At 46.9% G+C, this 24,558-nt stretch overlaps 1 protein-coding gene across 3 annotated transcripts in view; it reads right to left on the reverse strand.

Moving 5' to 3' along the window:
* The window catches only part of LOC129863075 (endothelial PAS domain-containing protein 1-like), a 115,351-nt gene that overhangs the window by 61,244 nt on the left and 29,549 nt on the right, over nt 1–24,558 (reverse strand). The window contains exons 2-3 of one of the 3 annotated variants that reach the window (XM_055935072.1): nt 18,012–18,202; nt 17,438–17,494 (exon numbers count right to left, since the gene is read on the reverse strand). In XM_055935072.1, the coding sequence (XP_055791047.1) occupies nt 17,438–17,494; nt 18,012–18,202 (248 nt within the window). The remainder of the gene's footprint in view (nt 1–17,437; nt 17,495–18,011; nt 18,203–24,558) is intronic. The other 2 variants (XM_055935074.1, XM_055935075.1) reach the window with 2 other exon arrangements.

Below are 24,558 nucleotides of genomic sequence, written 5' to 3' on the forward strand. Positions count from 1 at the left end.
TTCTCATCTTTGCCCCCCCCCCCCCAAAAGTATTCTCATCTTTGTCCCCTCAACAGTATTCTCATCTTTTCGCCCCCCCCCCCCCCCCCCAACAGTATTCTCATCTTTGCCCCCTCAACAGTATTCTCAGCTTTGCCCCCTCAACAGTATTCTCATCTTTTCCCCCCCCAACAGTATTCTCATCTTTGCCCCCCCCCAAAACAGTATTCTCATCTTCGTCCCCCCAACAGTATTCTCATCTTCCCCCCCCTAACAGTATTCTCATCTTTGCCACCCCCACCAGTATTCTCATCTTTGCCCCCCAACAGTATTCACATCTTCGTCCCCTCAACAGTATTCTCATCTTTGCCCCCCCCCCCCCCCCCCCCAACAGTATTCTCATCTTTGCCCCCCAACAGTATTCTCATCTTCGTCCCCTCAACAGAATTCTCATCTTTGCCCCCCCAAACAGTATTCTCATCTTTGTCCCCCCCCCCCCCAACAGCATTCTCATCTTTGCCCCCCCATCAGTATTCTCATCTTTGTCCCCCCATCAGTATTCTCATCTTTGCACCCCCCCCCCCAACAGTATTCTCATCTTTGTTCCCTCAACAGTATTCTCATCTTTGCAACCCCCCCCCCCCAACAGTATTGTCATCTTCGTCCCCTCAACAGTATTCTCATCTTTGCCCCCTCAACAGTATTCTCATCTTTTCCCCCCCAACAGTATTCTCATCTTCGTCCCCTCAACAGTATTCTCATCTTTGCCCATCCCCCCCCAAAAGTAGTCTCATCTTTGTCCCCTCAACAGTATTCTCATCTTTGCCCCCCCCCCCCCAACAGTATTCTCATCTTTGCCCCCCCCCCAAAAGTAGTCTCATCTTTGTCCCCTCAACAGTATTCTCATCTTAGCCCCCTCAACAGTAATCTCATCTTTGCCCCCTCAACAGTATTCTCATCTTTTCCCCCCCAACAGTATTCTCATCTTTGCCCCCCCACAACAGTATTCTCATCTTCCCCCCCCCCAACAGTATTCTCATCTTTGCCACCCCCAACAGTATTCTCATCTTCCCCCCCCCCCCCCCAAACAGTATTCTCATCTTTGCCCCCCCCAACAGCATTCTCATCTTTGCCCCCCCCATCAGTATTCTCATCTTTGCCCCCCCCAACAGTATTCTCATCTTTGCCACCCCCAACAGTATTCTCATCTTCCCCCCCCCCCCCCCCCCAAACAGTATTCTCATCTTTGCCCCCCCCAACAGCATTCTCATCTTTGCCCCCCCATCAGTATTCTCATCTTTCCCCCCCCCCCAACAGTATTCTCATCTTTGCCACCCCCAACAGTATTCTCATCTTTCTCCCCCCCCCAAACAGTATTCTCATCTTTGCCCCCCCCAACAGCATTCTCATCTTTGCCCCCCCCAACAGTATTCTCATCTTTGCCCCCTCAACAGTATTCTCATCTCTTTCCCTTTAACAGTATTCTCATGTTTGTCCCCTCAACAGTGTTCTCATCTTTGCCACCCCCCCCCACCAGTATTCTCATCTTTGCCACCCCCAACAGTATTCTCATCTTTCCCCCCCCCCCCAAACAGTATTCTCATCTTTGCCCCCCCCAACAGCATTCTCATCTTTGCCCCCCCCAACAGTATTCTCATCTTTGCCCCCTCAACAGTATTCTCATCTCTTTCCCTTTAACAGTATTCTCATGTTTGTCCCCTCAACAGTATTCTCATCTTTGCCACCCCCCCCTCCCTCCAGTATTCTCATCTTTGCCCCCCAACAGTATTCTCATCTTCGTCCCCTCAACAGTATTCTCATCTTTGCCCCCCCCCCGCCCCCCCCCTCAACAGAATTCTCATCTTTGTCCCCCCCAACAGTATTCTCATCTTTGCCCCCTCAACAGTATTCTCATCTTTGTCCCCTCAACAGTATTCTCATCTTTGTCCCCTCAACAGTATTCTCATCTTTGCCACCCCCCCCCCCCCACAACAGTATTCTCATCTTTGCCCCCCAACAGTATTCTCATCTTCGTCCCCTCAACAGTATTCTCATCTTTGTCCCCTCAACAGTATTCTCATCTTTGCCACCCCCCCCCACAACAGTATTCTCATCTTTGCCCCCCAACAGTATTGTCATCTTCGTCCCCTCAACAGAATTCTCATCTTTGCCCCCCCCAAACAGTATTCTCATCTTTGCCCCCCCCCCCCCCCAACAGCATTCTCATCTTTGCCCCCCCATCAGTATTCTCATCTTTGCCACCCCCAACAGTATTCTCATCTTTCCCCCCCCCCCCCAAACAGTATTCTCATCTTTGCCCCCCCCCCCCCCAACAGTTTTCTCATCTTTGTCCCCTCAACAGAATTCTCATCTTTGCCCCCCCCCCCCCCTCAACAGTATTCTCATCTTTGTCCCCCCCAACAGTATTCTCATCTTTGCCCCCTCAACAGTATTCTCATCTTTGTCCCCTCAACAGTATTCTCATCTTTGTCCCCTCAACAGTATTCTCATCTTTGCCCCCCCCCCCCCCCCCCCCCAACAGTATTCTCATCTTTGCCCCCCAACAGTATTCTCATCTTCGTCCCCTCAACAGCATTCTCATCTTTCCCCCCCCCCAAACAGTATTCTCATCTTTGCCCCCCCATCAGTATTCTCATCTTTGTCCCCCCCCATCAGTATTCTCATCTTTGCACCCCCCCCCCCCCCCCCCCCCAACAGTATTCTCATCTTTGTCCCCTCAACAGTATTCTCATCTTTGCCCCCCCCCAACAGTATTCTCATCTTTGCCACCCCCCCCCCCCAACAGTATTGTCATCTTCGTCCCCTCAACAGTATTCTCATCTTTTCCCCCTCAACAGTATTCTCATCTTTTACCCCGCAACAGTATTCTCATCTTCGTCCCCTCAACAGTATTCTCATCTTTGCCCCCCCCCCCCAAAAGTATTCTCATCTTTGTCCCCTCAACAGTATTCTCATCTTTTCGCCCCCCCCCCCCCCCCCAACAGTATTCTCATCTTTGCCCCCTCAACAGTATTCTCAGCTTTGCCCCCTCAACAGTATTCTCAGCTTTTCCCCCCCCCAAAACAGTATTCTCATCTTCGTCCCCCCAACAGTATTCTCATCTTTGCCCCTCCCTAACAGTATTCTCATCTTTGCCACCCCCACCAGTATTTTCATCTTTGCCCCCCAACAGTATTCTCATCTTCGTCCCCTCAACAGTATTCTCATCTTTGCCCCCCCCCCCCCCCCCCAACAGTATTCTCATCTTTGCTCCTTAAAAGTATTCTCATCTTCGTCCCCTCAACAGAATTCTCATCTTTGCCCCCCCAAACAGTATTCTCATCTTTGTCCCCCCCCCCCCAACAGCATTCTCATCTTTGCCCCCCCATCAGTATTCTCATCTTTGTCCCCCCATCAGTATTCTCATCTTTGCACCCCCCCCCCCCCCCAACAGTATTCTCATCTTTGTTCCCCCAACAGCATTCTCATCTTTGCCCCCCCCAACAGTATTCTCATCTTTGCCCCCTCAACAGTATTCTCATCTCTTTCCCTTTAACAGTATTCTCATGTTTGTCCCCTCAACAGTATTCTCATCTTTGCCACCCCCCCCTCCCTCCAGTATTCTCATCTTTGCCCCCCAACAGTATTCTCATCTTCGTCCCCTCAACAGTATTCTCATCTTTGCCCCCCCCCCCCCCCCCCTCAACAGAATTCTCATCTTTGTCCCCCCCAACAGTATTCTCATCTTTGCCCCCTCAACAGTATTCTCATCTTTGTCCAGTTAAAAGTATTCTCATCTTTGTCCCCTCAACAGTATTCTCATCTTTGCCACCCCCCCCCACAACAGTATTCTCATCTTTGCCCCCCAACAGTATTCTCATCTTCGTCCCCTCAACAGAATTCTCATCTTTGCCCCCCTGAAACAGTATTCTCATCTTTGCCCCCCCCCCTCAACAGCATTCTCATCTTTGCCCCCCCATCAGTATTCTCATCTTTGTCCCCCCCATCAGTATTCTCATCTTTGCACCCCCCCCAACAGTATTCTCATCTTTGTCCCCTCAACAGTATTCTCATCTTTCCCCCCCCCCCCCAACAGTATTCTCATCTTTGCCACCCCCAACAGTATTCTCATCTTTCTCCCCCCCCAAACAGTATTCTCATCTTTGCCCCCCCCAACAGCATTCTCATCTTTGCCCCCCCCAACAGTATTCTCATCTTTGCCCCCCCCCAACAGTATTCTCATCTTTGTCCCCTCAACAGTATTCTCATCTTTGCCACCCCCCCCCCACCAGTATTCTCATCTTTGCCCCCCAACAGTATTCTCATCTTCGTCCCCTCAACAGTATTCTCATCTTTGTCCCCTCAACAGTATTCTCATCTTTGCCACCCCCCCCCCACGACAGTATTCTCATCTTTGCTCCCCAACAGTATTCTCATCTTCGTCCCCTCAACAGATTTTTCTTCTTTGCTCCCTCAACAGTATTCTCATCTTTGTCCCCCCCATCAGTATTCTCATCTTTGCACCCCCCCCAACAGTATTCTCATCTTTGTCCCCTCAACAGTATTCTCATCTTTGCCACCCCCCCCCCCCTCCCCCCCCAACAGTATTGTCATCTTCGTCCCCTCAACAGTATTCTCATCTTTCCCCCCCAACAGTATTCTCATCTTTGCCCCCTCAACAGTATTCTCATCTTTGTCCCCTCAACAGTATTCTCATCTTTGTCCCCTCAACAGTAGTCTCATCTTTGCCACCCCCCCCCCACAACAGTATTCTCATCTTTGCCCCCCAACAGTATTCTCATCTTCGTCCCCTCAACAGAATTCTCATCTTTGCCCCCCCCAAACAGTATTCTCATCTCCCCCCCCCCCCCCCCCCCCCCTCAACAGCATTCTCATCTTTGTCCCCCCCATCAGTATTCTCATCTTTGCACCCCCCCCCAACAGTATTCTCATCTTTGTCCCCTCAACAGTATTCTCATCTTTCCCCCCCCCCCAACAGTATTCTCATCTTTGCCACCCCCAACAGTATTCTCATCTTTCTCCCCCCCCCAAACAGTATTCTCATCTTTGCCCCCCCCAACAGCATTCTCATCTTTGCCCCCCCCCAACAGTATTCTCATCTTTGCCCTCTAAACAGTATTCTCATCTCTTTCCCTTTAACAGTATTCTCATGTTTGTCCCCTCAACAGTATTCTCATCTTTGCCACCCCCCCCCCCCCACCAGTATTCTCATCTTTGCCACCCCCAACAGTATTCTCATCTTTCCCCCCCCCCCAAACAGTATTCTCATCTTTGCCCCCCCCAACAGCATTCTCATCTTTGCCCCCCTCAACAGTATTCTCATCTTTGCCCCCTCAACAGTATTCTCATCTCTTTCCCTTTAACAGTATTCTCATGTTTGTCCCCTCAACAGTATTCTCATCTTTGCCACCCCCCCCCCCACCAGTATTCTCATCTTTGCCCCCCAACAGTATTCTCATCTTCGCCCCCTCAACAGTATTCTCATCTTTGTCCCCTCAACAGTATTCTCATCTTTGTCCCCTCAACAGTATTCTCATCTTTGCCACCCCCCCCCACAACAGTATTCTCATCTTTGCCCCCCAAAAGTATTCTCATCTTCGTCCCCTCAACAGAATTCTCATCTTTGCCCCCCCCCAAACAGTATTCTCATCTCCCCCCCCCCCCCCCCCCTCAACAGCATTCTCATCTTTGTCACCCCCATCAGTATTCTCATCTTTGCACCCCCCCCCAACAGTATTCTCATCTTTGTCCCCTCAACAGTATTCTCATCTTTCCCCCCCCCCAACAGTATTCTCATCTTTGCCACCCCCAACAGTATTCTCATCTTTCTCCCCCCCCCAAACAGTATTCTCATCTTTGCCCCCCCCAACAGCATTCTCATCTTTGCCCCCCCCAACAGTATTCTCATCTTTGCCCCCTAAACAGTATTCTCATCTCTTTCCCTTTAACAGTATTCTCATGTTTGTCCCCTCAACAGTATTCTCATCTTTGCCACCCCCCCCCCCCCACCAGTATTCTCATCTTTGCCACCCCCAACAGTATTCTCATCTTTCCCCCCCCCCAAACAGTATTCTCATCTTTGCCCCCCCCCAACAGCATTCTCATCTTTGCCCCCCCCAACAGTATTCTCATCTTTGCCCCCTCAACAGTATTCTCATCTCTTTCCCTTTAACAGTATTCTCATGTTTGTCCCCTCAACAGTATTCTCATCTTTGCCACCCCCCCCCCCACCAGTATTCTCATCTTTGCCCCCCAACAGTATTCTCATCTTCGTCCCCCAACAGTATTCTCATCTTTGGCCCCCCCCCCTCAACAGAATTCTCATCTTTGTCCCCCCCAACAGTATTCTCATCTTTGCCCCCTCAACAGTATTCTCATCTTTGTCCCCTCAACAGTATTCTCATCTTTGTCCCCTCAACAGTATTCTCATCTTTGCCAACCCCCCCCCCCCACAACAGTATTCTCATCTTTGCCCCCTAAAAGTATTCTCATCTTCGTCCCCTCAACAGAATTCTCATCTTTGCCCCCCCCAAACAGTATTCTCATCTTTCCCCCCCCCCAAACAGTATTCTCATCTTTGCCCCCCCCCCAACAGCATTCTCATCTTTGCCCCCCCATCAGTATTCTCATCGTTGTCCCCCCCATCAGTATTCTCATCTTTGCACCCCCCCCCCCCCCCCCCAACAGTATTCTCATCTTTGTCCCCTCAACAGTATTCTCATCTTTGCCAACCCCCCCCCCCCCCCCCCAACAGTATTGTCATCTTCGTACCCTCAACAGTATTCTCATCTTTCCCCCCCCAACAGTATTCTCATCTTCGTCCCCCAACAGTATTCTCATCTTTGGCCCCCCCCCCTCAACAGAATTCTCATCTTTGTCCCCCCCAACAGTATTCTCATCTTTGCCCCCTCAACAGTATTCTCATCTTTGTCCCCTCAACAGTATTCTCATCTTTGTCCCCTCAACAGTATTCTCATCTTTGCCAACCCCCCCCCCCCACAACAGTATTCTCATCTTTGCCCCCTAAAAGTATTCTCATCTTCGTCCCCTCAACAGAATTCTCATCTTTGCCCCCCCCAAACAGTATTCTCATCTTTCCCCCCCCCCAAACAGTATTCTCATCTTTGCCCCCCCCCCAACAGCATTCTCATCTTTGCCCCCCCATCAGTATTCTCATCTTTGTCCCCCCCATCAGTATTCTCATCTTTGCACCCCCCCCCCCCCCCCCAACAGTATTCTCATCTTTGTCCCCTCAACAGTATTCTCATCTTTGCCAACCCCCCCCCCCCCCCCCCCAACAGTATTGTCATCTTCGTACCCTCAACAGTATTCTCATCTTTCCCCCCCCAACAGTATTCTCATCTTCGTCCCCTCAACAGTATTCTCATCTTTGCCCCCCCCCCCCAACAGTATTCTCATCTTTGTCCCCTCAACAGTATTCTCATCTTTGCGCCCCCCCCAATAGTATTCTCATCTTTTCCCCCTCAACAATATTCTCATCTTTGCCCCCTCAACAGTATTCTCATCTCTGTCCCCTCATCAGTATTCTCATATTTGTGCCCCCCCCAACAGTATTCTCATATTTGCTAACCCCCCCCCAACAGTATTCTCATATATGCCAACCCCCCCCAACAGTATTCTCATCTTTGCCCCCCCCAACAGTATTCTCATCTTTGCCCCCACCCCCTCAACAGTATTCTCATCTTTGCCCCCTCAACAGTATTCTCATATTTCCCCCCCCAACAGTATTCTCATCTTTGTCCCCTCAACAGTATTCTCATCTTTGCCCCCCCCCCCCAAAAGTATTCTCATCTTTGTCCCCTCAACAGTATTCTCATATTTGCGCCCCCCCCCCCCCCCCCCCCCCAACAGTATTCTCATCTTCGTCCCCTCAACAGTATTCTCATCTTTGCCCACCCCCCCCCCCCCCAACAGTATTCTCATCTTTGTCCCCTCAACAGTATTCTCATCTTTGCGCCCCCCCCCAATAGTATTCTCATCTTTTCCCCCTCAACAGTATTCTCATCTTTGCCCCCTCAACAGTATTCTCATCTCTGTCCCCTCATCAGTATTCTCATATTTGCGCCCCCCCCAACAGTATTCTCATATTTGTCAACCCCCCCAACAGTATTCTCATATTTGCCAACCCCCCCCCAACAGTATTCTCATCTTTGCCCCCCCCAACAGTATTCTAATCTTTGCCCCCACCCCCACAACAGTATTCTCATCTTTGCCACCCCCCCACAACAGTATTCTCATCTTTGTCTCCCCCAACAGTGTTCTCATCTTTGCCCCACCCCCCAACAGTATTCTCATCTTTGCCCCCCCCCCCAACAGTATTCTCATCTTTGCCACCCCCAACAGTATTCTCATCCCCCCCCCCCCCCCCCCCCAACAGTATTCTCATCTTTTCCCCCTCAACAGTATTCTCATCTTTGTCCCCTCAACAGTATTCTCATCTTTGCCACCCCCCCCAAAAGTATTCTCATCTTTGCCCCCCAACAGTATTCTCATCTTCGTCCTCTCAACAGTATTCTCATCTTTGTCCCCCCCAACAGTATTCTCATCTTTGCCCCCTCAACAGTATTCTCATCTTTGTCCCCTCAACTGTATTCTCATCTTTGCCCCCCAACAGTATTCTCATCTTCGTCCCCTCAACAGAATTCTCATCTTTGCCCCCCCCCAAACAGTATTCTCATCTTTCCCCCCCCAACAGCATTCTCATCTTTGCCCCCCCATCAGTATTCTCATCTTTGTCCCCCCCATCAGTATTCTCATCTTTGCAACCCCCCCCCCCCCCCCAACAGTATTGTCATCTTCGTCCCCCCAACAGCATTCTCATCTTTGCCCCCCCATCAGTATTCTCATCTTTGTCCCCCCCATCAGTATTCTCATCTTTGCAACCCCCCCCCCCCCCCCCAACAGTATTGTCATCTTCGTCCCCTCAACAGTATTATCATCTTTGCCCCCTCAACAGTATTCTCATCTTTTCCCCCCCAACAGTATTCTCATCTTCGTCCCCTCAACAGTATTCTGATCTTTGCCCACCCCCCCCCCCCCCCCCCCCCAACAGTATTCTCATCTTTGTCCCCTCAACAGTATTCTCATCTTTGCCAACCCCCCCCCCCCACAACAGTATTCTCATCTTTGCCCCCCAACAGTATTCTCATCTTCGTCCCCTCAACAGAATTCTCATCTTTGCCCCCCCCCAAACAGTATTCTCATCTTTTCCCCTCCCCCAAACAGTATTCTCATCTTTGCACCCCCCCCCAACAGCATTCTCATCTTTGCCCCCCATCAGTATTTTCATCTTTGTCCCCCCCATCAGTATTCTCATCTTTGCACCCCCCCCCCCCCCCAACAGTATTCTCATCTTTGTCCCCTCAACAGTATTCTCATCTTTGCCAACCCCCCCCCCCCCCCCCAACAGTATTGTCATCTTCGTCCCCTCAACAGTATTCTCATCTTTGCCCCCTCAACAGTATTCTCATCTTTCCCCCCCCAACAGTATTCTCATCTTCGTCCCCTCAACAGTATTCTCATCTTTGCCCCCCCCCCCAAAAGTATTCTCATCTTCGTCCCCTCAACAGTATTCTCATATTTGCCCCCCCCCCCCCCCCAACAGTATTCTCATCTTTGTCCCCTCAACAGTATTCTCATCTTTGCGCCCCCCCCAATAGTATTCTCATCTTTTCCCCCTCAACAATATTCTCATCTTTGCCCCCTCAACAGTATTCTCATCTCTGTCCCCTCATCAGTATTCTCATATGTGTGCCCCCCCCCAACAGTATTCTCATATTTGCCAACCCCCCCCAACAGTATTCTCATATATGCCAACCCCCCCCCAACAGTATTCTCATCTTTGCCCCCCCCAACAGTATTCTCATCTTTGCCCCCCCCAACAGTATTCTCATCTTTGCCCCCACCCCCTCAACAGTATTCTCATCTTTGCCCCCTCAACAGTATTCTCATATTTCCCCCCCCAACAGTATTCTCATCTTCGTCCCCTCAACAGTATTCTCATCTTTGCCCCCCCCCCCCAAAAGTATTCTCATCTTTGTCCCCTCAACAGTATTCTCATATTTGCGCCCCCCCCCCCCCCCCCAACAGTATTCTCATCTTCGTCCCCTCAACAGTATTCTCATCTTTGCCCACCCCCCCCCCCCCAACAGTATTCTCATCTTTGTCCCCTCAACAGTATTCTCATCTTTGCGCCCCCCCCAATAATATTCTCATCTTTTCCCCCTCAACAGTATTCTCATCTTTGCCCCCTCAACAGTATTCTCATCTCTGTCCCCTCATCAGTATTCTCATATTTGCGCCCCCCCAACAGTATTCTCATATTTGCCAACCCCCCCCCAACAGTATTCTCATATTTGCCAACCCCCCCCCAACAGTATTCTCATCTTTGCCCCCCCCAACAGTATTCTAATCTTTGCCCCCACCCCCACAACAGTATTCTCATCTTTGCCACCCCCCCACAACAGTATTCTCATCTTTGTCTCCCCCAACAGTGTTCTCATCTTTGCCCCACCCCCCAACAGTATTCTCATCTTTGCCCCCCCCCCCCCAACAGTATTCTCATCTTTGCCACCCCCAACAGTATTCTCATCTCCCCCCCCCCCCCCCCCAACAGTATTCTCATCTTTTCCCCCTCAACAGTATTCTCATCTTTGTCCCCTCAACAGTATTCTCATCTTTGCCACCCCCCCCAAAAGTATTCTCATCTTTGCCCCCCAACAGTATTCTCATCTTCGTCCTCTCAACAGTATTCTCATCTTTGTCCCCCCCAACAGTATTCTCATCTTTGCCCCCTCAACAGTATTCTCATCTTTGTCCCCTCAACTGTATTCTCATCTTTGCCCCCCAACAGTATTCTCATCTTCGTCCCCTCAACAGAATTCTCATCTTTGCCCCCCCCAAACAGTATTCTCATCTTTCCCCCCCCCAACAGCATTCTCATCTTTGCCCCCCCATCAGTATTCTCATCTTTGTCCCCCCCATCAGTATTCTCATCTTTGCAACCCCCCCCCCCCCCCCCCAACAGTATTGTCATCTTCGTCCCCTCAACAGTATTATCATCTTTGCCCCCTCAACAGTATTCTCATCTTTTCCCCCCCAACAGTATTCTCATCTTCGTCCCCTCAACAGTATTCTGATCTTTGCCCATCCCCCCCCCCCCCCCCCCAACAGTATTCTCATATTTGTCCCCTCAACAGTATTCTCATCTTTGCCCCCCCTCCCCCCCAACAGTATTCTCATCTTTGCCCCCCCAACAGTATTCTCTTCTTTGCCCCCTCAACAGTATTCTCATCTTTTCCCCCCCAACAGTATTCTCATCTTTGCCCCCTCAACAGTATTCTCATCTTTGTCCCCCCCAACAGTATTCTCATCTTTGTCCCCCCCAACAGTATTCTCATCTCTGTCCCCTCATCAGTATTCTCATATTTGCGCCCCCCAAACAGTATTCTCATATTTGCCAACCCCCCCCAACAGTATTCTCATCTTTGCCCCCCCCAACAGTATTCTCATCTTTGCCACCCCCCCCCCCCAACAGTATTCTCATCTTTGCCCCCACCCCCAACAGTATTCTCATCTTTGCTCCCCCCAACAGTATTCTTATCATTGTCCCCCCCCCAACAGTATTCTCATCTTTGCCCCCCCCCCCCCAACAGTATTCTCATCTTTCTCCCCCCCCCAACAGTATTCTCATCTTTGCCCCCACCCCCAACAGTATTCTCATCTTTGCCCCCCTCCCCAACAGTATTCTCATCTTTGCCACCCCCCAACAGTATTCTCATCTTTGTCCCCCCCCCAACAGTATTCTCATCTTTGTCCCCCCCAACAGTATTCTCATCCTTGCCCCCCTCCCCAACAGTATTCTCATCTTTGCCACCCCCCAACAGTATTCTCATCTTTGTCCCCCCCCAACAGTATTCTCATCTTTGCCCCCCTCCCCAACAGTATTCTCATCTTTGCCCCCCTCCCCAACAGTATTCTCATCTTTGCCCCCCTCCCCAACAGTATTCTCATCTTTGCCCCCCTCCCCAACAGTATTCTCATTTTTGTCCACTACAATATTACAACTTTTCCATATGGTGGACATCTTCCTCTGGTGGTACTAACTTTTTCAGTTGGTTGCACCAGCCCAGGTTTTGGTCGCACCATTTTTTTTTGCGGCATCACACAATAGAACAAATTAGTAGGCCTATCATCTTATAAAGTAATTCACAGTGCGTTATTAAAAAGTGTAATATAGATGTTATTTAAGAAATATCTTCTTTCATCAGCTTGTGATTCCAAATATTTGTTCATATTTTTGTTACTTTTCTCACCATTTTGTTGTATTATAGCCTGAATTTAAAATAGATTAAATTGAGATTTTGGGTCACTGGCCATACTCCATAATACCAAAGTGGAATTATGTTTTTTGCAATTTTTACCAAATGAATAAAAAATGTTAAGCTGAAATGTCTTGAGTCAATAAGTATTGAACCTCTTTGTATTGGCAAGCCTAAATAAATTCAGGAGTAACATTTTGCTTAACAACTCAACTAATAAATTGCATGGACTCACTGCGTGCAATAATAGAGTTTAACATGATTTTGGAATGACTACCTCATCTCTATACCCTACACATACAGCTATCTGTAAGGTCCCTCAGTCGAACAGTGCATTTTAAACACAGATTCAACCACAAAGACCAGAGAGGTTTTCCAGTGCCTCGCAAAGAAGGGCATCTATTGATAGATGGATAAAATTAAAAAGCCAACATTTAATATCCCTTTGAGTATGGTGAAATTATTGGATGGTGTATCAATACACCCAGTCACTACAAAGATACAGGCATCCTTCCTAATTCAGTTGCCAGAGAGGAAGGAAACAGTTCAGGGATTTCACCATGAGGCCAATGGTGACTTTAAAACAGTCACAGAGTTTAATGGCTGTGATCGGAGAAAAGTGAGGATGGATCAACAACATTGTAGCTACTCCACAATAGTAACCTACTGTAATTCACAAAGTGAAAAGAAGGAAGCCTGTAGAGATTAAAAATATTCCAAAACATGAATTATGTTTGCAACAAGGCACTAAAGTAATAATGCAAAATATTTGGCAAAGCAATTAAGTTACTGTCCTGAATACAAAGTGTTATATCTGGGGCCAATTCAATACAACACATTACTGAGTACCACTCTCCATATTTTCAAGCATAGTGGTGGCTGCATCATGTTATAGGTTATGCTTGTAATCGTTAAGGAACGGGAAGTTTTTCAGAAATAAAAAAAACGTAATGTTTCTTTCTCTTTTCTATGCGACTGCCCACAGAAGGGGATGCAGTCCAGAGGATGGTCGCGTCCAGGAGCATTGTTGTGTCCAGGAGCATGGTTGTGTCCAGGAGCATGGTTGTGTCCAGGAGCATGGTTGTGTCCAGGAGCATGGTTGCGTCCAGGAGGATGGTTGCGTCCAGGAGGATGGTTGCGTCCAGGACCATGGTTGTGCCTAGGAGCATGGTTGTGTCCAGGACCATGGTTGTGTCCAGGACCATTGTTGTGTCCAGGACAATTGTTGTGTCCAGGACCATCGTTGTGTCCAGGAGCATGGTTGTGTCCAGGACCATTGTTGTGTCCAGGAGCATGGTTGTGTCCAGGAGCATGGTTGTGTCCAGGAGGATGGATGTGTCCAGGACCATGGTTGTGTCCAGGAGCATTGTTGTGTCCAGGACCATTGTTGTGTCCAGGACCATTGTTGTGTCCAGGAGCATGGTTGTGTCCAGGAGCATGGTTGTGTCCAGGAGGATGGATGTGTCCAGGACCATGGTTGTGTCCAGGAGCATGGTTGTGTCCAGGACCATTGTTGTGTCCAGGAGCATGGTTGTGTCCAGGACCATTGATGTGTCCAGGAGCATGGTTGTGTCCAGGAGCATGGTTGTGTCCAGGAGGATGGTTGTGTCCAGGACCATGGTTGTGTCCAGGACCATGGTTGTGTCCAGGAGGATGGTTGTATCCAGGAGGATGGTTGTATCCAGGAGCATGGTTGTGTCCAGGACCATTGTTGTGTCCAGGAGCATGGTTGTGTCCAGGAGGATGGTTGTGTCCAGGAGCATGGTGGTGTCCAGGAGCATGGTTGTATCCAGGAGCATGGTTGCGTCCAGGAGCATGGTTGCATCCAGGAGCATGGTTGCGTCCAGGAGCATGGTTGTGTCCAGGACCATGGTTGTGTCCACGACCATGGTTGTGTCCAGGACCATGGTTGTGTCCAGGACCATGGTTGTATCCAGGAGCATGGTTGTGTCCAGGACCATGGTTGTGTCCAGGACCATTGTTGTGTCCAGGAGCATGGTTGTGTCCAGGAGCATGGTTGTGTCCAGGAGCATGGTTGTGTCCAGGACCATGGTTGTGTCCAGGACCATGGTTGTGTCCAGGAGCATGGTTGCGTCCAGGAGCACGGTTGTGTCCAGGAGGATGGTTGTGTCCAGGACCATGGTTGTGTCCAGGAGCATGGTTGTGTCCAGGACCATTGTTGTGTCCAGGAGCATGGTTGTGTCCAGGACCATTGTTGTGTCCAGGAGCATGGTTGTGTCCAAGACCATGGTTGTATCCAGGAGCATGGTTGTGTCCAGAACCATGGTTGTGTCCAGGAGCATGGTTGCGTCCAGGAGCATGGTTGTGTCCAGGAGCATGGTTGCGTCCAGGAGCATTGTTGTGTCCAGGAGCATGGTTGCGTCCAGGAGCATGGTTGCGTCCAGGAGCATGGTTGCGTCCAGGAGCATGGTTGCGTCCAGGAGGATGGTTGCGTCCAGGAGCATGGTTGCGTCCAGGAGCATGGTTGCGTCCAGGAGCATGGTTGCGTCCAGGAGCATGGTCGCGTCCAGGAGCATGGTCGCGTCCAGGAGCATGGTTGCGTCCACGAGCATGGTTGCGTCCAGGAGCATGGTTGTGTCCAGGAGCATGGTTGTGTCCAGGAGCATGGTTGTGTCCAGGAGCATGGGGTAATGTAGTTTTATAGGTTGAAGATTTTTGGGAAACAAAATGGATGGAGGTCGACAAGAGGTTGTTTTTGGACCGCATCATTTGGGAACAATTCCGGACGGAATAGAGACGCTAGCTAGCTACAACGAGAGGACGAGAAGGATAAAGGTTTTCGGAATAGAGGAATATGGAATGATGATGGATGAGCTTGAATCTTGCCTGGTGGTGGCAGGTCGTGTAATGACGAAAGCGGATGCAATGTTTGATTCTGTTGGCATGAGTGAAGTTGGTAAGAATGACTGGATGATGGTAATAAAGAAGAATGAAACAAAAATATCTAATGTTGGAAATCAACAGCAGTTTCTGGTTGGAGTATGTTTTATGAATAATGATGTTTATTCGGAAGACCAGTTTGTGGTTATAAAGGTGGTGAAGGTCAAATTGGGAAAGGTGGAGTTGGTCAGAGTGACCAGGAGCGGTATCATGGTCTGTTAAACAGCAACACAGATGCTGCTGCCTACATACAGACCTGACATTAGCCACTCTAACAAATGGATCACTAGTCACTTTATTAATGCCACTTTAATAATGATGTTTACATATCTTGCATTACTCATCCCATATGTATATGCTGTATTTTATACCATCTGTTTCGTCTTGCCTATGCCGGTCGGTCATTGCTCATCCATATACTTATATGTACATATTCTTATTTCATCCTTTTACTTAGATTTGTGTGTATTAGGTAGTTGCCCTTTTGTGCTCCCTCTTCTCTCCCTCTCACCACAGGTTTTACAATGGTCATAAATTCCAGGTAGAAACTCTCTTCCCTGCCATGGAGTATTGAGGGAGAGAGCCTATGGAGGACAAACACGTTCTTCTTGTGCAAAACTTCTAATCCCCAAAATTGGAGAATGAAACAATATTTCTATTTTTTTGAGAATGTGGAAATTGTCTGTGGGTATTTAAAGAACAATCCTGTCGAATTTGTTTCATTTGGTGATCTTCTGAAGGACAGGAAACACACATTACTGCGTCTTTGCTTGTGTACACTTTTTAATTATGGGTTTTGCATCTGATGGTTTAAAATATATGACTGAATATGACACTATTTGTTATAAAATGTAATGTGATGTTGGCCTTCTAAACGAGATACTTGTTTTGATATAAAGTTTTAACTAGTCAGTGGCCACACCCCTGTGAGCCCAGACATCACAGCAGGAATCATGGAACCGCCCCTTCTTCCACAGAGTTATACTCCCATGACAAACACCCGTGACAAAAATTACATTAGACCAGAAAATATGGAGCTGTCGCTACATGTTGGAATGGTTGGCGACTCTACAAAAGAACTAGACCAGAGAACGTGGAGACAAGGTCCCCACGTTGAAATGGCTAATACATCTCCAATCTAAAGAACAGTTATTCAGGCTGCAGCTGTTTAAATACTTTAGTCTGGTAAACTAAGAACATTTCCGAATGGTACTCTGAAGTATACAGTATAACAACCTACACCTCAGACAGACATATCTCTGGTGGACAAACCAGAGGCTTTCTGTCGACTGACTATCCAGCAGACGGACCGGCGACCACAGAGAGGGACAACAAAGGCATACACTCGTAAATATGTAAATTGAATTTTTTTTTCCGAATGAGTGGTTGTTCATGTTCAAATTATAGGCATTTCCATGAGTGTAGTGTAGTCAACTGTATGTACTTTAATCCACTCTGAGTTTCCTGCTCTTAAGCTGCCCCCACCCCCTTTCCTTTGTCTACCAAGCCGTCATATCGGTTTTGTCCGCCAGGGACTTTTTCTTTGTTTCATGTAGTAACCAATGTATGACCTAATGTGTGTGTGTGTTTATGTAAATCTGTGATTGATTAAGTTAGTTAGTAAAACAATTATTAAGCCAATTTGTATATCGCTGATTCACGACTCTATGCTAGGGTTCATGCAGATATCCAAGGGTTTGCGATGTTCAGCAATGACACTGATGAGGTAAAATTCATTAATAAGCGACTGTTTTGATAAGATATGAAAATATCTGAAGAGTTATATTTGGGAAATTGACACTTTATAAACAATATTTTCCATGGTGCCCCGACTTCCTAGTTAATTAAAGTTACATGATTAGTTTAATTGCGTAATTAAATTACACATAGATAACTTTGATAATATACAGTCTTCGCATTTAATGGTAGTCAACGCTACAACACTTGTTAGATATTGCTGCACTGTCGGAACTAGAAGCACAAGCATTTTGCTACACTCGCAATAACATCTGCTAAACATGTGTATGTGACTAATACAATTTGATTTGATTTGATTTTGGTGATTACATGAGTATGGAAAAAGCAAAAGGAGAAAGCTCTGTGGCTTTAAAAACTTTGAAAGTACTAAAGTTATGATTTTCAGATTTGGGCCCCAAAGAAAGATGCCATCTCTGGCGTTGATATGGAGGACTCACGTTTTATGGACAACATGCCGGGAATAGCTGGGGCACGTCGATTAACCCGTACTGTGACTGGAAAGAAGGAGAAAAGGCTTTCTGTACTGTTGATGTTGAGTCTCTCCCGACCCATGTAAAGCTGGGTACAGTATATGAAATATGCGGTCCAAGCATATGTACAAAAACCACTACAATATCAGAAACGGCCACGTGTCAAGTATTTGCAGAAGGAATATCAGTGTTGAAGAGGATGCACAATGCTGCAATTGTGATGGGAATCATGTTCCAGAGTTCACCCAATGCCTTGTAAGGGTGAAGGTCAAAGTAACGAGGATCAAACTAATATTTTTTTTTAGGAGACTGGATATCATCGTGAAAGCGGGAAAAAAAAATGCAATAATTGTTCAAGAGAAAAAAAGGGAACTGTATTATTTTATATTTGCGGGTTAATCTATCACATATAGTCCGGCTGACGGGTTATTAGCAGTTGTGAGTGGGTGCGGGTGAACTAACACCTGACCCACGCATTTTGTGTGTGTGTTTCTATGTGTGTGTCTTCATGTACAGTATGTGTGCATGGTATAGTGCTGACCTGAACCGATGACCTTGCGGGTGCGCAGGAAGCTGATGGCCAGTCTCATGATGGAGGCTTTGTCCAGGTGGGAGCTGACGCTGTCTGGGAGGGGCAGCTGATTGGCCAGCTCGTAAAACACCTCCGTCTCCTTACTACGACGACAGCGTGCCGCATCACGAGACCTCTCCTTACGCCGCTCCGAACTGTTCCTTGACAGGAAGAGAAGTCAGGTCAGGTGGAGAGGTCTTAGGTCAGATGAGCTATTGGCTACAGGTAGAAAGTTTATATCAAACATCGTTGGGTCAATTCAATTTCAATTCCAGTGAATTGAAGGTAGACCAAATAACATTTCTAAATGTTTCTTATTGAAAAGTTCTGAAGATAGTTAGAATTAGAATTTCAGTGTACTTCCTGAATTGACTGGAATGGTAAGGACCCCAACCCTGAACCCAACACTCCTGAATAATGTATTGTTTCTTTGTGTTATTTCTCTCAGGACCAGCACCAATCACCTGTGCTGAAGAATGGAAAGGACCCCAACCCTGAACCCAACACTCTTGAATAATGTATTGTTTCTTTGTGTTATTTCTCTCAGGACCAGCAACAATCACCTGTGTTGAAGACAGTGAGTGTACACAAATGGGAAAACACATATAGGATATAATCATTGAGCTCAGCAACAAAAGAGACCCAAGTCTCAAGACTGTGTCTGTGTCTCAACTTCTTTATAACTATGCAGAAAATGATTTAGCATCTTTCCATATCTTAATATAGTACACTAGTCTTTCCATATCATAGTCCTCTAGTCTTTCTACATCTGAATATCTTCCACTAGTCTTTCCATATCTTAATATATTCTACCATTCATTCTAAATCTTAACTTCTTATGGCTGGGGGCAGTATTGAGTAGCTTGGATGAATAAGGTGCCCAGAGTAAACTACCTGTTACTCGGGCCCAGAAGCAAAGATATGCATATTATTAGTAGATTTGGATAGAAAACACTCTAAAGTTTCTAAAACTGTTTGAATGATGTCTGTGAGTATAAAAGAACTCTTATGAAAAAAATCAACCAGGAAGTGGGAAATCTGAGGTTTGTAGGTTTTCAAGTCTTTGCCTATCCAATATATAGTGTCTATGGTGTCATATTGCAGTTCCTAAGGCTTCCACTAGATGTCAACAGTCTTTAGAACCTTGTTTCAGGCTTCTACTGTGAAGAGGGAGAGAATAAGAGCTGATTGACTAAGAGGTCTGGTAGATTGCCATGAGCTCAGTCAGGCGCACACCCGTGAGAGTTAGCTGCGTTCCTTTTCCTTTCTAAAGACAAAGGAATTCTCCGGTTGAAACATTATTGAAGATTTATGATAAAAACATCCTATCGATTGATTCTATACATCATTTGACATGTTTCTACGAACTGTAATGGAACTTTTTGACTTTTCGTCTGGCCTGTGCCTCGTGAATTTGGATTTGTGAACTAAACGTGTGAACAAAAAGGAGGTATTTGGACATAAATTATGGATTTTATGGAACAAATCAAACATTTATTGTGGAACTGGGATTCATGGGAGTGCATTCTGATGAAGATCATCAAAGGTAAGTGAATATTTATAATGCTATTTCTGACTTCTGTTGACTCCACAACATGGCGGGTATCTTTATGGCTTGTTTTGGTCTCTGAGCGCTGTACTCAGATTATTGCATGGTGTGCTTTTTCCGTAAAGCCTTTTTGAAATCTGTCACAGCGGTTACATTAAGGAGAAGTTTATCTATAATTCCATGCATAACACTTGTATCATTTATCAATGTTTATTATGATTATTTCTGTAAATTGATGTGGCTCTCTGCAAAATCACCGGATGTTTTGGAAGCAAAACATTACTGAACATAACACGCCAATGTAAACTGAGATTTTTGCATATAAATATGAACTTTGTCGAACAAAACATACATGTATTGTGTAACATGAAGTCCTATGAATGTCATCTGATGAAGATCATCAAAGGTTAGTGATTCATTTGATCTCTATTTCTGCTTTTTGTGACTGCTCACTTTGGCTGGAAAAAATGGCTGTGTTTTTCTGTGACTTGGCGCTGACCTAACATAATAGCATGGTATGCCTACGTCGTAAAGCCTTTTTGAAATTGGACACTGTATTGGGATTAACAACAAGTTTATCTTTAAAATGGTGTATAATACTTGTATGTTTGATGAATTTTTATTATGACATTTCTGTTGTTTGAATTTGGCGCCCTGCACTTTCACTGGCTGTTGTCATCCCGTTAACGGGATCTCAGCCATAAGAAGTTTTTAATATAGTCCACAAGTCTTTCCATATCTTAATATAGTTCTCTAGTCTTTCCATATCTTAATATAGTTCTCCAGTATCTCAACTTCTTAATATAGTCCCAAGATGGCATAGCAGTCAGACGTCCTTTGTCCTCGTCTTGTCGTGTCCCATGTATATATATATTTACATCTTTCTTCGCATATCTTTTATATATTTTCTTTTCCAAAAACTCAACTTCAAAACACTCTCCTGCAATCCACCTCACCATTATAAAAAAAGTACAATAGAAGCTAGCCAGAAGCTAGACAGAAGCTAGCCAGTTTACGTTCGTATTCAGCTAACCACGGTTTGTGGTCATCAACTATCCTTTGCTCGAAAAGCTATCGCCAGTTTGTACAACGCGACTCAGACCAGAACATACTGGACCTTTTTTTCTCTCCATATCCCCGGATTTCAACCGCAAGCTCTGAACATTTACACCTGGATCACGCAGCTAGCTAGCTGCTATCCGTGTGACTATTGGCTTAAGTCAATTATTCCAGAGCTAGCCAGCTGAAGAGTTCCATCAGCCACTCCTGGGCTACAATTACCTATCCGGACCCGTTTTACTGCCGATGCGGAGCCCCACCGGGCCTTCACAAGTGGACTACCGACGTTATCTGCCCGGGGGAGTTATCCAACTGGCCCCTCCGTCGCGACGTTACCTGAACGCCCATTTGCGGCCCGCTAATCGTTAGCTGTCTTATCGGCTGCTATCGGAATAGGTCTATCTATCGGACAATTTTTCTTGGGTCACTATAACTATATCTATTTTGCAAATTGGATTGATCCCCTCTACCACACGGAACCCCACTAATCTACCGTCGGAAACGTACGAGGTGGCTAAAATCAGACTTTCATCCTATGCTAGCTTGCCGCTGGCTCAGCTAGCTGTCTGAATCGCCGTTACCCCAAACAACCTCACTACTCACTGGACCCTTATGATCACTCGACTAAGCATGCCTCTCCTTAATGTCAATATGCCTTGTCCATTGCTGTTCTGGTTAGTGTTTATTGGCTTATTTCACTGTAGAGCCTCTAGCCCTGCTCATTATACCTTATCCAACCTTTCAGTTCCACCACCCACACATGCGATGACATCACCTGGTTTCAATGATGTTTCTAGAGACAATATCTCTCTCATCATCACTCAATACCTAGGTTTACCTCCACTGTATTCACATCCTACCATACCTTTGTCTGTACATTATACCTTGAAGCTATTTTATCGCCCTCAGAAACCTCCTTTTACTCTCTGTTTCGGACGTTCTAGACGACCAATTCTCATAGCTTTTAGCCGTACCCTTATCCTACTCCTCCTCTGTTCCTCTGGCGATGTAGAGGTGAATCCAGGCCCTGCAGTGCCTAGCTCCACTCCTATTCCCCAGGCGCTTTCCTTTGATGACTTCTGTAAACGTAATAGCCTTGGTTTCATGCATTAACATTAGAAGCCTCCTCCCTAAGTTTGTTTTATTCACTGCTTTAGCACACACTGCCAACCCGCATGTTCTAGCCATGTCTGAATCCTGGCTTAGGAAGACCTAACTACAATATTTTCAGACAAGATTGAACGGCCAAAGGAGGCGGTGTTGCAATCTACTGCAAAGATAGCCTGCAGAGTTCTGTCTTACTATCCAGGTCTGTACCCAAGCAATTTGGAACTTCTACTTTTAAAAATCCACCTCTCTAAAAACAAGTCTCTCACCGTTGCCGCCTGCTATAGACCACCCTCAGCCCCCAGCTGTGCTCTGGACACCATATGTGAACTGATTGCCCCTGATCTATCTTCAGAGCTCGTGCAGCTAGGCAACCTAAACTGGAACATGCTTAACACCCCAGCCATCCTACAATCTAAGCTTGATGTCCTCAATCTCACACAAATGATCAATGCACCTACCAGGTACCACCCCAAAGCCTTTAACACGGGCACCCTCATAGATATCATCCTAACAAACTTGCCCTCTAAATACACCTCTGTTGTTTTCAAACAAGATCTCAGCGATCACTGCCTCATTGCCTGCATCCGTAATGGGTCAGCGGTCAAACGACCTCCACTCATCACTGTCAAACGCTCCCTGAAATACTTTGGTGAGCAGGCCTTTCTAATCGACCTGGCCGGGGTATCCTGGAAGGATATTGATCTCATCCCGTCAGTAGAGGATACCTGTTTTTTTTTTTAAATGCCTTCCTCACCATCTTAAATAAGCATGCCCCATTCAAGAAATTTAGAACCAGGAACAGATACAGCCCTTGGTATTCTCCAGACCTGACTGCCCTTAACGAACACAAAAACATCCTATGGCGATCTGCATTAGCATCGAACAGCCCCGTGATATGCAACTTTTCAGGGAAGCTAGAAACCAATATACACTGGCAGTTAGAAAAGCCAAGGCTAGCTTTTTCAAGCAGACATTTTGCTTCCTGCAACACAAACTCAAAAAAATTCTGTGACACTGTAAAGTCCATGGAGAATAAGAACACCTCCTCCCAGCTGCCCACTGCCCTGAGGACAGGAAACACTGTCACCACCGATAAATCCACTATAATTGAGAATTTCAATAAGCATTTTTCTACGGCTGGCCATGCTTTCCACCTGGCTACCCCTACCCCGGTCAACAGCACTGCACCCCCCACAGCAACTCGCCCAAGCCTTCCCCATTTCTCCTTCTCCCAAATCCAGTCAGCTGATGTTCTGAAAGAGCTGCAAAATCTGAACCCCTACAAATCAGCTGGGCTAGACAATCTGGACCCTTTCTTTCTAAATTGATCTGCCGAAATTGTTGCAACCCCTATTACTAGCCTGTTCAACCTCTCTTTCGTGTCGTCTGACATTCCCAATGATTGGAAAGCAGCTGCAGTCATCCCCCTCTTCAAAGAGGGGGACACTCTTGACCCAAACTGCTACAGACCTATATCTATCCTACCCTGCCTTTCTAAGGTCTTTGAAAGCCAAGTCAATAAACAGATTACCGACCATTTCGAATCCCACCATACCTTCTCCGCTATGCAATCTGGTTTCAGAGCTGGTCATGGGTGCACCTTACCACGCTCAAGGTCCTAAACGATATCCTAACCGCCATCGATAAGAAACAATACTGTGCAGCCATATTCATTGACCTGGCCAAGGCTTTCGACTCTGTCAATCACCACATCCTCATCGGCAGACTCGATAGCCTTGGTTTCTCAAATGATTGCTTCGCCTGGTTCACCAACTACTTCTCTGATAGAGTTCAGTGTGTCAAATCGGAGGGCCTGTTGTCCGGGCCTCTGGCAGTCTCTATGGGGGTGCCACAGGGTTCAATTCTTGGACCTACTCTCTTCTCTGTATACATCAATGATGTCGCTCTTGCTGCTGGTGAGTCTCTGATCCACCTCTACGCAGACGACACCATTCTGTATACTTTTGGCCCTTCTTTGGATACTGTGTTAACAACCCTCCAGAAGTGCTTCAATGCCATACAACTCTCCCTCCGTGGCCTCCAATTGCTCTTAAATACAAGTAAAACTAAATGCATGCTCTTTAACCGATCGCTGCCTGCACCTGCCCGCCCGTCCAACATCACTACTCTGGACGGTTCTGACTTAGAATATGTGGACAACTACAAATACCTATGTGCCTGGTTAGACTGTAAACTCTCCTTCCAGACTATCATCAAACATCTCCAATCCAAAGTTAAATCTAGAATTGGCTTCCTATTTCACAACAAAGCATCCTTCGCTCATGCTGCCAAACATACCCTCGTAAAACTGACCATCCTACCGATCCTCGACTTCAGCGATGTCATTTACAAAATAGCCTCCAATACCCTACTCAATAAATTGGATGCAGTCTATCACAGTGCCATCCGTTTTGTCACCAAAGCCCCATATACTACCCACCACTGCGACCTGTACGCTCTCGTTGGCTGGCCCTCGCTTCATACTTGTCGCTAAACCCACTGGCTCCAGGTCATCTACAAGACCCTGCTAGGTAAAGTCCCCCCTTATCTCAGCTCTCTGGTCACCATAGCAGCACCCACCTGTAGCATGCGCTCCAGCAGGTATATCTCTCTGGTCACGCCCAAAACCTATTCTTCATTTGGCTGCCTCTCCTTCCAGTTCTCTGCTGCCAATGACTGGAATGAACTACAAAAATCCCTGAAACTGGAAACACTTATCTCCCTCACTAGCTTTAAGCACCAGCTGTCAGAGCAGCTCACAGATTACTGCACCTGTACATAGCCCATCTATAATTTAGC

The sequence above is a fragment of the Salvelinus fontinalis genome, chromosome 1 (genome assembly GCF_029448725.1).
Source record: "Salvelinus fontinalis isolate EN_2023a chromosome 1, ASM2944872v1, whole genome shotgun sequence".
Lineage (NCBI taxonomy): Eukaryota > Metazoa > Chordata > Actinopteri > Salmoniformes > Salmonidae > Salvelinus > Salvelinus fontinalis.